The sequence below is a fragment of the Nyctereutes procyonoides genome, unplaced genomic scaffold (genome assembly GCF_905146905.1).
Source record: "Nyctereutes procyonoides isolate TBG_1078 unplaced genomic scaffold, NYPRO_anot_genome, whole genome shotgun sequence".
NCBI classification, from domain to species: domain Eukaryota; kingdom Metazoa; phylum Chordata; class Mammalia; order Carnivora; family Canidae; genus Nyctereutes; species Nyctereutes procyonoides.
Window position 1 is genome coordinate 47,447,584 of NW_026575140.1, and position 12,172 is coordinate 47,459,755.

Sequence of the window (12,172 nt, forward strand, 5' to 3'; positions counted from 1 at the left end):
GGCGCGTGACTTGGCCGGGCCGTACCATCCGCGCACCCCGCGGGGGGGCACGGGCTGGCTGAACGCGCCTCTGCACCGCCAAGCACACCCGAGAAAACTGCGCGAGCCAGGCAGCTCCGAGCTCGCGGAAAACCTGAAGCCGCTTCCCGCCGCCTGCCTCTTCCGCCGCCCGACTTCCGCGCCTCCCCCCACCAGAAGTGCGGAATGGTTCCGGCCGCACCGTTCGGGCTGGTGGAGGAGACCATTTCAAGGCGGGGGACACTTAAAATTGAAAAATATTTTTAAAAGAGATTTGAGGGAATACAGAGCCAACCTAGTACTCCTGGTCCACAAGGAAGAGTGAAGTAGAGAAAGTCTCGATGTGATCACGAGCAGGGTAATGGCTTACGGTTTCACCATCGACTTTGATTACATGGCATGGAACCGGTCTTCGGTGGGACGTGCGGGCAGGCGGCCCGGAGGGGGCCGTCACGTGACGTGGGGAAGCGCGCAGCGCGGCGGGAGGCTAGGTCGGAAACTGGAGGTGGGGTGCGGCCGAGTGCGCGTGTGCCTGGCACCGTCGCCTCCCGGAGCGAGAAGGCGTCCGAGGTCTTCACTACCATGAGTCAGTTATTAAGTTATACGTATATTTAAAACCTGGGCGCCTGTCTACTTAGAGGTTAATTTTAAAGGCTTCCGTGCACGATGTGCCGTGGACCCCTAGAGGGAAGAGCTGGAGAGATGTGGATCACACCCCGGGCCATCCTCCAGACTGATGAAGTGCTTCAGGGACACTAGTTGCCAAGACCATGGCGCCAACTCAAGTCTCACTGGGAAATCCCTCAGAGAGGCTTTTAGGTGTATCTTTACCAATGGGTGGTCTTACATAACTGAGGAATACAAATGGGCTCTGAGTCAAATCACTATGTCCCTGCATCAGTTTTCAGTTTCAGAAGGAAGAGGTTTGTTTCATTTGTGAAAAATGGCATCTATATTAGATCTCATTATTCTAAGGGTACTACAGTAGGTTCCTGATTACAGAAATAATTAATAATCTAAGCTTTCTTTTCTTCCAGCATCCAAAATAATCTTGTGTTTTCAGATGTGTTTAAGCTTGGGTCTGTCTGGCTGTTGAAAGGCACCAAACAGTGGGTTCAGAAGGTAGAACTCATACACAACCTCTAAGTTGGTTTGAAATCTTAGGTTATTAGACAACTCTGTATATAAGGTGTCCAGTTAGTTGCAAACTATTAGTAGTCTAATATCTTCTCTTAAAGAAAAGTCACAAGTGGGGCACCCAACTGGCTCAGTTGGTATAGCATGTGACTCGACCTCGGGGTCGTGAGCTCAAGCCCCATGTTGGGTATGGAGCTTACTTAAAAAAAAGAAAGAAAAGTCACTAGTGTTAATTTAGCAATTTTAACCGTTGCATGTTCAGAAAGCTTTTAAAAATAATCCCCCTCCCCCCAGTTAGAATTCAACTAGTAGGCTTTTTGTGTTTTGATACTAGCTGCATGTTAAATATTAAATACCAAGTGCTTTCTTTACATCTAATAATAAACTTTACCACATCATTATGGATCCAGTCTTGTTAAATGCCTTTTAAAATTAGCAAAAGTTCTCTGGTCTCAAATTTTGAATTTAAGAAAGGATGCAGGTAGGATTTTGTCTTTGTTTACCATCATTAATTCAAGTGCCTAAAAAGGGTAGTATTGATTTTTCCTATTCACAATAATCTGATTTACCTAGATATTTATTTTCTCTGGGCTTTTAGTAACTGCTCAGACTTATGTGCGTATAATGTTTTCTTCTACAAATTGCTTACCATTTCAAGTTGCAACCCAGAAACCTAGAACTTAGAAAGCCCACGCTACATCTCTGAAAGCAAGCATGGGGGAGAGAATTATGGGGGAGAGAATTAGAATACCACTGACCTCAGGTGGCATAACTTGAGGAGGGAACTTAACAAGGTAGGCCCACCAATGAACACCAAGCATCTAAAAACCCAAGACTTGGGCAGCCCCGGTGGCGCAGAGGTTTAGCGCTGCCTGCAGCCCACGGCATGATCTGGAGACCCTGAATCGAGTCCCACGTCAGGCTCTCTGCATGGAGCCTGCTTCTCCCTCTGCCTGTGTCTCTGCTTCTCTCTCTCTCTCTCTGCATCTCTATGAATAAATAAATAAAATTAAAAAAAAAAAAACCCAAGACTTATGTTTCCCTTCTGCCAAATTGTTTGTTAGAGAAGTATTTGTCCCTGATTAGATTACAAGGCATTACTCTGTTATTAAGCATCTTTTACAGTACTGTTGTATAACCTCACTTTGTTTAGGATTGTAATTTACTAAACAGAGGAGGTGCCATCCATACAAAGCAGAAAAATCCCACTGCTTTATTGCCCATTAGTACTCTTGAGCTTGGAAAACATTTACCACTTCAAAAACATAAATGCAGGCTTTTCTCTAAACAATAATTTATACTAGTAAATCCCAAATTGGAGATCACTCAGATCAAGTGTACACATTTAATATAGAAAGTCTATATTAAAAGTTAAACATTGTCCCTTTGGGTGGCTTACTTGGTACCAATACAAATAGAAATATATAAAGTACTGAGGGCAATTGCTCTCATTAATCCAGAGTATTTATTAACATTTGATATTACCATGAAAAATGAACTTGAAAAGTCCTCAGAAAACTGGTAGGTCCACTAATGAACACCAACCCAAGGCTACATCCCTGGACTTCAGAAACTGCCTTACTTCCCTAGGCACAAACTCACCATCTTCTGGTGCCATCAAAATGCAATAGGTATTCATAAGTAAACATGTTCACAAGGTAATTTGCTGCTGAGAACTAACTCAAAGGAACAGCTAAGGGTATCTTAACCATTCATGCAAACAGATTCAGCAAGCAGATTATTCAGCAAACAGATTCTGATAAATATTCCAAAACAAGACACAAGCATAGCCAAGCAACAAATTTTTCAGAGGCAGCATGTGTGAAGTCTTCTATTAGTAATAAAAGGTTACTCGTCTCCTTGATCCAAGATTTTCAGAAGTAACGCCTGTCGAGAGAGAAACCACTCACCAGCTTAACAGAAATAATAAGTACATTAAGCAGGTGTTGGGGAAGGGGGAAAAATATCTCACCAAGGTAGTAACTGCAGGAAGTAGATACCAGGGGTGTCTGGGTGGCTCAGTGGTTGGGTGTCTGCCTTCAGCTCAGGTCATGATCCCGGAACCTCGGAATTGAGTCATTCATCAGGCTCCCTGCAGGGAGCCTGCTTCTGCCTCTGCCCCTCTCTCTCTCTCTGTCCCTCATAAATAAAATCTTTAAAAAAAAAAAAGAAGAAGAAGAAGAAGGGAGTAGATACCACCCTTAGGGCCTGGGGGACAAATGGGAGAGGTATTAACAGAATTTAGAAGGTTGAAGGTGCCAGTAGAACTGGGTCCCCAGGCTGTGCATGTGAGGGAGGCCTGCCTTTTGAGTGTGGAATCTCTCAACAATTAAGAGAAGGCTAATTCTAGGAGCATGGGAAATGCAACCAGGCCTCACTGCTGCTGCATTGAACCATAATGTTAAGGCAGAGAGCTGTTGCTGGGGTTTTACTCTTCAATGGGAAGCAGACAGTGGGGAGGCCTGGCTTTTTTTTCCTCCCTAGCCTTCCAGTCTGCCTCTAGTTGGTAAAAAAAACAAAATGTGATGTGCAGAGTTCTAGCCCTAGATCAGAAAGGTGGTTGTGAAGGTGAGAGACAACAGACACAGGAGGGGCAAGGATGTGTGGTTTGCAAACAGTGGGGTTTTAATGAATTCATTTTAGGAAAAAATGAATAGTGTCCAATTCATGAGAAGCCCACAATAGAATTATTCTTAAAATAGTCATGACTGGTAGCTAATAGAATTCTCAAACACATTTTAGGTAATTTTTTTTTTAAGAATTTTTAAAAGATTTTATTTATCTGACACAGAGAGTCTGGTGTGTGCAGAAGTAGGCAGAGCAGCAGAGAGAGGGGCAGAGGGAGAAGCACACTCCCCACTGAGCAGAAAGCCTGCCCAGCGGCTGGATCCCAGGACCCTGAGACCATGACCTGAACTGAAGGCAGATGGCTTAACTGACTGAGCCACCCAAGTGCCCCACATTTCAGGTGATTTTAATTTAGATGTAGGAAAATCAGAAAGTTGTCCAATTTGTTTTTAAAAACTCTGTAATTTACTGTGCTGATAAAAGGAAAATTTCCATGAAATATTTTTTCTTTCCTTAGCATAGGTACATGTAAACATAAGTGAAAATAGTGCAGCCTGCAAGCAGTACTAATTTGAGCTAGAAAATTTGAGAATTTTGATAAAGGGTCAAATCCAGCCCTCTGCCAATTTTTGTATCTGTTTTATTGGAACTCATTGTCTGTGGCTGCTTTCCTGAAGCATAGCAGAGGTACCAATATAGATCATCTGACCCCCAAAGTCGATTAGGGGCAACTTTTTACATGAGGTGTAAGTTTTCTTTTTGTAAATAATGAAAATGTGACTGACTATACAAGTTGACACATTTTAAAAAGTGAATGTTGCTAGCAAGAGAGAGACATTTTTAAGGACTAAATTCTTATCATACTTTACTAAGACCACACACCATTTCCCGGCTTAATCGGTGAGCCCTCATTAGACAACATTTCAGAGTTCTATACTAGACTCTGAACACAGTAATCAAGATGCAGCCATGTAGCTTAACTGAAAATGCTTCTGGAAGAAAATACAGGAAAATCTGGCGCTGGTCTCATAAAAAATGCCATTTCCAAGACTACAAGAGTGTAGCACATACCACAGGTTAGAAAGCACACAACAGCATCTCCTGAATTCACAGTTCATACTGTCACTAAAATGCATATTAATTCTATTGATAAAAAATTAGCTTCTGCATTATAAACTCTCCTAGGCTTTTTTTTCCTCTGTAAAGGCCACCAATATCGAACTTTAGATTAAAATCTTCCAAAAATTCCTGAAGTTTTAACTATTCCTGTTCACACAATGAATATATCCTTTAAAAACTTTTTAGAGGGGGGAATAAAGCGATACAGAAGACACATGAATGTTCAAGTAATTTAAAACAAAAATGTAGATTTAATGCAACAACATTAATCTGAGGATAAATAAATCCACAACAGACTTTAAAGTTTGAATTTTTTTTCCTTTCTTTGCAGAGAGAATGGTTTTCTTAAAGCACATAGGACTGAAGATGTCAAAACAAAATGTAATTTCTTAATGTCCAGGTCACACAGGCTTGGTCCTCCCTGCTGCCCTCCTAACACTTGCCACTGGCCAAGGTGATAAATTTCATCTAACTCAGGATGGATGTTAGTTTCAAGAGTAACTAGATGGTTTGTTTCCAGAATCATCTTCTTGTGATCCCATGCTCTGTAAAGAGGAAAGTAAGACAATCTATTTATGTTTGTTCTCGTCAAAGGTTTCCCTTCAGCCCCAAACAAGCACACGTCACCCTCCCCAACGACCGTCAGCCACCCTGTGTACACATAGAAAGGCTATTATAGTTTGAAAATGCCCTCCGTGACTCTCTGTGAACTTAGTGACAAGGATTTTTTAGGACCTTGGGGCAACTAAACATTTAACCTCAAATCAAGGTCACAGTTCTGATGAGGAAATACCCCTCCTTTTCTACCCAGGCCATTTCTAGTTAACAAAGGGAACCTTAATCACCTTCTGTACGAACTGGGGGTTCACTGTGATCTCCTGGTCCATGGCCTTCAGTCGCTCATCCAGCTCTATGCACTTCAGCATCTGGTGACAGACATGTTTGAAGGTGGTTAGTAAGCGAGTTTAGGTCAATCTACCTCCTTTATATATATATATTTATTTATTTATGAGAGAGAGAGAGAGAGAGGCAGGCAGAGACATAGGCAGAGGGAGAAGCAGGCTCCACGCAGGGAGCCCAACGTGGGACTCGATCCCGGATCTCCCGGATCACACCCTGGGCTGAAGGCAGCGCTAAAACGCTTGAGCCACTGGGCTGCCCAATTTACCTCCTTTTTTAACCTAAATTATCAATATAGGGAGCTATATGTTCATACTCCCATGATCTGAAATGCCTGAGGCTACATAGGTTTTGGAATCAGAATTTTTTGAATGCGGAAAGTTAACAGGAAAAATACTGTATATTACCTAACATCCCAATAGGATCTAGGGAAGCACCCATAATCAGACACATTAATATCTTTTGCACTGAAACCTAAAAATATGCACAATAAGTGGGATAAAGGCTATACATCATTTCAGGTGAAATTCGCCATCACATTAAGTTACCAAAACCCTCCAGTTTTCATGGGTCTTCCGGATTGTAAATTGGAAAAGGACTGTGGAAGTATATACTATGTTACTCTGGATTGCTTTTAGGTTTCTGAGAGGTTTTTTTTTTGTTTTTTTTTTTTTAAGATTTTATTTATTTATTCATGAGAGACACAGAGACATAGGCAGAGGGAGAAGCAGGCTCCATGCAGGGAGCCCGATGCGGGACTTGATCCTGCGACTCTGGGATCATGCCCCAAGCCAAAAGCAGACACTCAATTGCTGACCCAACCAGGCATCCCAGGTTTCTGAGATTTGATGTCTGAGGTAAGAAACATAGACTGTCCACACAATCCTAACTCATATCTAGACCCGAGTGGCACTCAGAGCAGCATGACCTCAGAAGATGCAAATGGGACTGCTCTGGCTCTTGGCTGCTGCCTAATAGGAAACTGCAGGACGGCTTGCCCCTCCAGCCACCCTGACACTGATGTTTCTGACTTTCCCACCTGGAATTCTGAGTGCACTCTCACAGAAATGAGGCTCTACATTATAAATGATGGTTGGGTGTAGATAAATTGTACTGATTGAAAGACCCTAAAGTGTTTTAGTAGCTAAACTAGGCTTTGGTGAAATCCAACCCACCATTTATTTACTTATAACCATACAATCTGGGAGAGGTTGAAGCAATGCCCATTTTTAAAATAACTTCCCAGGAACTAAGATGTTCCTAGAAACTAGTTGGGAATTACCTGTATCTAAAACTAAAATTGTCCTAGAGCATAGAGACAGTTATTTCAAATACAGAATCTCGAACATCACTTAAATCAAAACGTGACATTTGTATTTACCTCTTGATCGATATTATGAAGCATGGCTGGGTTATTATATTTTTCAGGGTTATCATGGAAACTGACCATTCCATCCTTCTGATTAATACTTGCAAAAATTTCACCATCCTCTATCTGTAAAAAAAGAAATCAGGAGTAGTTTAGACCTGGACACTATGTAGATATATACTGTTTCAACATAATTGGGAGAAAGGACAAAAAGCAGTAAGCTTGTATGTGTATTTTTAAGCACCATCTGTTTATTGAACAAGTACTTACTGAACACCTACCATTTGTTAGGCACCATTATACATGCTAAGGGGTGCAAAACACACCCTACATACACACACTGGCCCTTGCAAGTTTTTACTGAACTAAGTTTCACATGATGTAAATTAACCATTTTAAAGTGAAAAATTCAGGTGCGCCTGGGTGGCTCAGTTAAGTGTCTGCCTCCAGCTCAGGTCATGATCTCAGGGTCCTGGGATTGAGCCCTGCATTGGGCTCCCTACTCAGTGAGGAGTCTGCTTCTCTCTTTCCCTCTGCCCCTTCCCCTGCTTGTGCTTTCTCTTGCTCTCTCTCAATAAAAAAATAAATAAAATAATCTTAAGAAAAAAATAAAGTGAACAAGTCAGTGTAATTTGTAATGTGTAGCCACCACTTCTATCTAGTTCCAAAATATTTTCATTACCCAAAAGGAAACCCTGTACCCATTTGAGCACTGACTCCTTTTCCCATTCTTTCAGCTCCTGGCAACCACCAATCAACTTCCTACTCTACAGAGATTTCATAACATCTCTACAATCTCTTTCAGAGGATATAAGTGGAGGGAATGCTTCCCAATTCATTCTATGAGGCCAGGTTTGCCCTAATATTAAAACCAGACAAATACAAGAAAAGAGAACTATAGACCAGTACCTCACATGAACATACATGCAAAAATCCTCAACAAAATATAAGCAAATCCAATGACCCCCCCCCCAAAAAAAAAAAGGATGATTTTGGCTCAGATCATGATCAGGGTGGTGAGATCTGGCCCCACATCAGGCTCTACACTCAGCAGGATCTGCTTGAGATTCTCCCTCTCCTCCCTCTCTCCCTCCCCTGCTCTTGCTCACACATGCACGCGTACTCTCTCTCTAAAAAAAAAAATAAAAAGTACATAAACCACAACCAAACAGGATTTATCCCAAGTATGCAAGGCTGGATGAACATTCAAGAATCAATTAAAGTAATTCATCACATGAGCAGACCAAAGAGATCATGATCATATCAACAGATGCAGAAAAAATATCTCATAAACTCTAGTAACCATTCATGATAAAAAAAACTTTCAGTAAAGTAAGAATATAGGGGGGAATGCCTTCAATTTCATAAAGAATATCTACAAAAACCCTACACGTAACATCACACTTAATGGTGATAAATTCAAAGCTTCCCCACAAAGATGAGGAGCCGGGCAAGGATATCCCCTCATACCACTCCTTCCAACATATACTGGAAGTTTAATAAGACTAAAAAGGAAATTAAAAAGTTGGGAAAGAAGAAATAAAGCTGTCTTTGTTTACAGATAAGGAAGGCTGTCTATATAGAAAATCTGAAAGTATCAACAGAAAAACCCTCCTGGAACTAATAGGCAATTATAGCGAGGTTGCAGAATACAAGGTTAATATGGAAAAGTCAATCATTTTCCTGTAAACCAGCAACAAATGAGTGGGAACTTCAAATTAAAAACAATCCAATTTACATTAGCATTATCCCCACCCCAAATGAAACACTTAAGAATAAATCTAACAAAATATGTACAAGACCTATGAGCAAAATCAAAGAATAAGGAAGGAAATAAAAAAAGGACTAAATGGAGAGATATTCCATGTGCACAAATAAGAAGACTCTCTATTGTGGGTAACTGACGCCCGGACCCCGCGGCGAGGGCGGCGCGCGCCGAGAGGCCTGGCCGGGCGCGGGGGCCCGGGCGGCGCGTGGCCGCCGCCGGGGAGCCTGAGGCCTGAGGCCCGGGCGGTGAGCGGCCGCGGCGTCGGCGGCGAGGCCTCCCGGATGCGGGCTGGGGCTCCACGGAGCAGAGCGGAGGCTGGGCCCGGGCCGCGGGCGGGGTAAGGTCGACGGGCGCGCTCGCCCCGCGGGTGGATGCGGCGGCGGCGGCGGCGATGGACGCCCTAGAGGAAGAGAGCTTCGCGCTGTCGTTCTCTTCTGCCTCTGATGCAGAATTCGACGCTGTGGTTGGATATTTAGAGGACATCATCATGGATGACGAGTTCCAGTTACTACAGAGGAATTTCATGGACAAGTACTATCAGGAGTTTGAAGACACGGAAGAGAATAAACTCACCTACACGCCTATTTTTAATGAATATATTTCTTTGGTAGAGAAGTATATTGAAGAACAGCTGCTGGAGCGGATTCCTGGGTTTAACATGGCGGCTTTCACAACAACTTTACAGCACCATAAAGATGAAGTGGCAGGCGACATATTTGACATGCTGCTCACGTTTACAGATTTCCTGGCTTTTAAAGAAATGTTTCTGGACTACAGAGCAGAAAAAGAAGGTCGGGGACTGGACTTAAGCAGTGGTTTAGTGGTGACTTCATTGTGCAAATCATCTTCTGTGCCAGCTTCCCAGAATGACCTGCGGCCCTAGGTCCCACCACCCAGCAATGGGATCTTTCTGGACGTTGCCAGCCCAATAGACTGGAAGAGGCTCTGACTAATGTGACAATACACGTTGGAAAGACTGACTCTGTTTTACAACTCATTAATGTTAAGTATTGATGGGTCAGAAGACAATCCACTGACCCTCCAGAGACCCTGAAGCACCTTCTCGTGTTCGGTAATCCTAGCACTCCTCCCCGAGCAGACCCCCTGCCTCAGGCCTCTGCGTCAGGCCCTTCTGGAGCAAGCCCAAGGCGGGCATCACACCGGGGCCTCTTCCCCTGATATACATGCTGGTAGGTCTTCCCCTGATATACATGCTGGTAGGTCAGAAGCATTTGGAAGAACCCATCCTCTCCGGCCCACTTTGGCTCAGCAGGTTCTGCATGTCCATCAGGCTCTTGTGTGCTCACAGCCTTCTGTATGCATCGTTTCATCAGACCTGCAGCCCCAAAGGGGGTTCTTCCTGTTGGGGAACATTTCCCTAGGCTGTTAATCAAGCCAGCCACCTGGCTGAGCTCCCTGCCACATCCCAGCTAGCCTCGGCTCTAGGAATCAGCTGAGGATTCAGTCCTGTACCTGAAGCTCCATGTGAAAATCAGTTTCTTGTCTTTCACTTCGCAGTCCTTGCATCACTGTCTTCTGCTAGTCCTTGATGTAGTCTGTTTCTAGAATCCTCTTAAGCATTTTTTAGAAAAATATTTTTATAGGTAAATACTCAGGCTAACCTAGTGGATATAATCTTGGAGCCTCCATGATTACCCACTTAAAGATCAAAGTATTATATGCTATGTGCTTTTTAGCTGTTAGTGCTATGAAAGCGAAAAGGCTTTCTTTGTTGGCATGCCTGGTTTACTGGGCGCCAACGAGTGTGTGCTTATGCTGGAAGTAGGCTAAAAGGTCTCCCTTTCTTACAGCATGTTAAGTGTTTGTACAGGTTTCTGAAATCCCTTTCCATATAAATCATTTTGTTAGGTGTTCTGTTGGGGGTAGGGTCTCTGTAGTTGCCTCCTCCTGTCAGAATCTGCCTGCCAAGATGGAGTTCCACTGAGCTAGCTCAACAGAGGTAGGAGAGCAGACAGCTTCACTGGTCATCTGTAGGCTTTGACGTAACACAATGTTTCAGAGAAATTACTGACCAGAAAAGACATATCATACCTCTAGAAAGAAAAAGCATAGTGTATTTCAATTCCCAATGTGTACCTTCTATATTTTTTCCTTAAGTAAAAACAAGACTCTGCTGAAAAAAAAAAAAAAAAAAAAAAAAAAAAAAAAGAAGACTCTCTATTATCAAGATGTCCGTTCCTCCCAATTTATAGATTCAACACAATCCCAGTCAAAATCCCAGCAAGTTATTTTATGGATATCAACAAACTGTTGTTTATGTGAAGAGACAGAAGACCCAGAATAGCCAACACAGTATTAAGGAAGAACAAAGTTGGAGGGCTGGTACTACCTGACCTTAAAACTTACCATAAAGCTACAATAATCAAGGCAACATGGTGTTTGTAGAAGAAACACATCAGTGGAATAGAGAACCCAGAAATAGGCCTACATAAATAGTCAACAGATCTTTGACAAAGGAGCAAAGGCAATACAATGGAGCAAGATAAGTCTTTTCAATAAATAGTACTGGAACAACTGGTCATCTACATGCAAAAAAATGAATCTAGACACAGACCTTACATCCTTAAGAAAAATTAATTCAAATGGGTCACAGATCTAAATGTAAAACGCAGAACTATAAAACTCCCAGAAGATAATGTAGGAGAAAATCTAGATGATCTTGGGTGTGATAACTTTTTAGGTATTACACTAACGACATAATCTGTGAAAGAAATAATTGATAAGCTGGGCTCCTATTAAAATTAAAAGCCTCTCCCTGCAAAACACAATGTCAAGATGAGAAGACAAGCCACAGACTGGGAGAAAATATTTAAAAGACACGTCTGACAAAGAATTGTTATCCAAAATATACAAAGAATTGGCTTATCTGGCTCAGTCAGTGGAGTATGTGACTCCTGATCTTGGGTTTGGGAGTTTGAGCCCCATGTTGGGCAATGAGATTTTAAAAAAAGAGAAAAATATATGCAAAGAACTCTTAAACTCAACAAGAAAACAAACATTAAAGAATGGGCCAAATATACCTGAACAGATACTTCACCAAAGATGACATACAGATGGCAAATAAGCATATGAAAAGATGCTTTATATCCTAGGTCATCAGGGAAATGCAAATTAACATGTGATACCACTACATGCCTGTTAGAGTGGCCAAAATCTGGCACACTGACAACATCAAATGCTGGTAAGGATGTGGGCCAATCGGACCTCTCTTTCATTGCTGGTGGGAATGCAAAATGGTGCTGCCACTTTGAAAGACAGTTTGGCAGCTTCTC

General features: G+C 42.4%; 2 protein-coding genes across 6 annotated transcripts in view; one reads left to right on the forward strand and one right to left on the reverse strand.

Moving 5' to 3' along the window:
* Positions 1 to 5,070: 5,070 nt before the first annotated feature.
* Positions 5,071 to 12,172, reverse strand: part of COPS3 (COP9 signalosome subunit 3) — a 30,301-nt gene continuing 23,199 nt past the window's right edge. For all 5 annotated transcript variants that reach the window (XM_055306181.1, XM_055306183.1, XM_055306184.1 and 2 more), the window contains 3 exons: positions 7,124 to 7,237; positions 5,688 to 5,768; positions 5,071 to 5,387 (listed from right to left, as the gene is read on the reverse strand). In XM_055306181.1, coding sequence (XP_055162156.1) covers positions 5,334 to 5,387; positions 5,688 to 5,768; positions 7,124 to 7,237 — 249 coding nt within the window. In that variant the 3' untranslated portion in view covers positions 5,071 to 5,333. The remainder of the gene's footprint in view (positions 5,388 to 5,687; positions 5,769 to 7,123; positions 7,238 to 12,172) is intronic.
* Positions 9,023 to 9,859, forward strand: LOC129497351 (ADP-ribosylation factor-like protein 2-binding protein). The gene has a single exon (XM_055306186.1). The coding sequence runs from the start codon at positions 9,271 to 9,273 to the stop codon at positions 9,760 to 9,762; it is 492 nt and encodes a 163-aa protein (XP_055162161.1). The 5' UTR covers positions 9,023 to 9,270; the 3' UTR covers positions 9,763 to 9,859.

Excerpts from the sequence above, each read along its gene's own strand:
- LOC129497351 (XM_055306186.1), top strand. The coding sequence starts at position 9,271 with ATGGACGCCCTAGAGGAAGAGAGCTTCGCGCTGTCGTTCTCTTCTGCC.